We start from the raw sequence: 2854 nt of genomic DNA, 5'->3' as shown, positions 1-2854 counted from the left end.
GAAAAAAAGAAAAAAAGAAAAAAAGAAAAAAAGAAAAAAAGAAAAAAGAAAAAAAGAAAAAAGCTGTAAGAAGAAAAATGAATACTAAGGATTTTTATATTAAAATATATCTTACATTTTTACTTGTTGCTTAGGGAAAGTCTCACATTCTTGAACAAGATCCACCTCTCTCAGTTTTGCTGTGATTTATTCAAGTCAAAGTGTGTACACAAAATGGAGATTTATGGCACTAGTCAGACTGGACAATTCTACCCATTTCCAACACCTTATCCAGAATTTTAAACATTACGTTTTCCTTTCTCATATTTTAAACCTAAAATTCACCTAAATACTCTGCTTTCACTTTCTCAAGCGATTATTAAATTAGATGGAATCAGGATGGACAAAAATTTGAAAGTAAAATGTTACAAATAACCACACCGTATCTCTACCTGCAAAGCTACTTATTAGCATATAGAATGAATGTGTGTAAAAGAGCATAGATATAACATACCATACTGCAGTTTTAAACTAAATTCTGAAAACTCACTTTAATAACCTATGTCCATAGACAAACTAAAAAACGTTGACCAACCAGCCACTGTGACATTCTGCTAATTTTATGTTATTATTCTATATTATTGATGTTCACCCCCCATTTCCCTTTGACTTCATGAGCATCTAATCTACATCACCTGTTAAGAGTCAACTTACACTTGGGATTTTTGTGATGTGAAGGAACACCTGCACTTCCTGAGTTATCTCCGTTGCTCTCAGCAGCTGACACCACAGATCATGTTACAGCACAGTATACCAGTTTCTTATCCCCATCCCTAATATTGGTTATTCCTTTCTAAACTCTTGCTACTTTGTCTCTCTCACATCTCATGTAAAAGAGCATGCACCAAGGGTTAACTTTTCAAAGTAACATTATATAGTGCTTCAGTAAGTTTGCCCAGGCCATAAGTTAGGTGTATCTTTAAGAAACAACATTAGAGGATGTGTACGTCTTTTTGGTTCCCATACTACTATTTTATGAGAAATTCTACTTGAATAGTTAGCATTCATACAAAGAGTAGAACAACATATGTAGCAGAAACAAAAACTTAAAATTAACTCCAGGTTTCTGACCACAATAAATCTTCTACTGACTTAAAAACTGAAGAAATAAAAACAACCCACAGAATTACAGATTGTTCTCATGTTTGAGGTGCAAAATGTTCTTGAACTGTTCTGTTCTGAGAAACAACATGGGAATTCACTGTGATGTCTCAAATTCTGTTTTTCAAAGCATTGCAGCTCTGTTACATAATCTTCTCCGCAGACATCTGACTGGTGCTAACAATTAGAGTAACACCATCCAGCATTACGGGTATTGCCAAATAACTGTATCTGGAAAAACAAGAGTTGTTAAGTCTGAAGGTATAAATCAAGGGTCTTGTAATACTTTCGTACATCATATATCTCCTCTAGGACTTGATGAAGTCACACTTGTCAAACTTTTTGCACTGCAAAGGAATGCACCTTTTGCCTGGGCAACACTGAGTTCTACACAGTGCTAGCACCGCCTAGCAGCTGTGACAGATCTCAGAAAGAAATTCAGAAGACAGTAAATGTCTTTAAAATTTGGCAGGCCAGCACTTGAACTCATCTGTGATTATGTCCCATCATCACTTTATTAACATGAAATTAGATGTGCTAGAGCTCCTCTCTGAATCACCAGAACTTATGCAGCAACAGTGCAGCATATGAAAGCTCAAGACTCCCTTTTTCTCACTTAAGATGATCACATCCCTTCACTATACAGGTTTGGGAAAAAAATGAAAAAAAGCCAAATCAGTATTTTTCAGTCTTTCATGTTTGCCACTAATTCATCAACTAACCAAAGTTTAATTCTGGGAGGGATTTTCTCCCTGGGTTATTGTAGCATCCACAGAGATATACTTCATCAGTGGTCATTTATCCTCATGCAGTAAGATTAGTATTAAGGAACTTGAGACATTCCCCCTGCCCCCCACCCCCCCTCTTAAAAATAATAGTGCATCATATTTTTAAAGTTCAATACACCCTAAACTGACCAAAAATCCTTAATGCCAAGCATTCAGCCTACAGCACAGCATCACATACTACTCGAAGTCAGACTCTATTCCCATGACTCTATTTTACTGCACCAATCGTCTATCCTTACTGAAGTGCTTTTAGCTGGGCTAAAAACGTAAAGAACATCAAGGCACCAGAAGGGGTACTGAGAGCTTAAGATGGTTTTTAAGGCTCTCCTATAAGCTCCTCTCGGTCCGACCACGTCCCAGCAAGCAGTGCCCGCCGATCTCACAGACTGGGGGCTTCCCATCCCTCTCCCCGTTGTCACGGCCGCTCCCCACCCCAAGTCTCCCGCGGCCCCGGAGCGAGACGCGAGCTGCTGTCACTTCGGGGCTCCCTCTCTCGTCACTCTTCCCGCTCCCCGGTACCTCTTTGCGGCGGCGGCGCCGGCGGCGGCTGGCCCCGGCTGCAGAAAGCAGCCAGGAGCAGGAGGAACGGCAAACTTTCCCATACCATCGGTGCCGGGCGGCCGAGCTGCCGGCCCATTCCGACAGGCGAGTCAACTACCCGAGAGCCGTGAGCGGGCCCCGGTACCCCGGACAAGGAGCAGGACACACCCCTGCCCCTTCCACTCCGCCCGCCGCTCTCCGCCCCACCGCCGCGGGACGGCTCCGCGAGAAGCCAAAGGGGCCGCCGAGCCCCGGGGGCAGCTGCGCATTGCGGGGCAGCCGAGGGCCGCGCGCCGTGGGAGGCACGTGCCGTTACTGCGGCTGCCGGTGCCCGGCTCTCGCAGCCCACCCGGCCTCCTGGTTATCTAAATCAGGTTATCTAAAAG

At 43.3% G+C, this 2854-nt stretch overlaps 1 protein-coding gene across 3 annotated transcripts in view; it reads right to left on the bottom strand.

Moving 5' to 3' along the window:
• The window catches only part of LAMA2 (laminin subunit alpha 2), a 327292-nt gene extending 324729 nt beyond the window's left edge, over positions 1-2563 (bottom strand). For all 3 annotated transcript variants that reach the window (XM_042821492.1, XM_042821497.1, XM_042821505.1), the window contains exon 1: positions 2448-2563. In XM_042821492.1, the coding sequence (XP_042677426.1) occupies positions 2448-2535 (88 nt within the window). In that variant the 5' untranslated portion in view covers positions 2536-2563. The remainder of the gene's footprint in view (positions 1-2447) is intronic.
• Positions 2564-2854: the final 291 nt, after the last annotated feature.

Source organism: Centrocercus urophasianus, unplaced genomic scaffold (genome assembly GCF_019232065.1).
Source record: "Centrocercus urophasianus isolate 14NV4802_14NV808 unplaced genomic scaffold, USGS_Curo_1.0 seq_10, whole genome shotgun sequence".
In the NCBI taxonomy this organism is placed as follows: domain Eukaryota; kingdom Metazoa; phylum Chordata; class Aves; order Galliformes; family Phasianidae; genus Centrocercus; species Centrocercus urophasianus.
The sequence above is the reverse complement of the archived record's forward strand: the minus strand, read 5'-3'. Positions and strand labels throughout refer to the sequence as shown.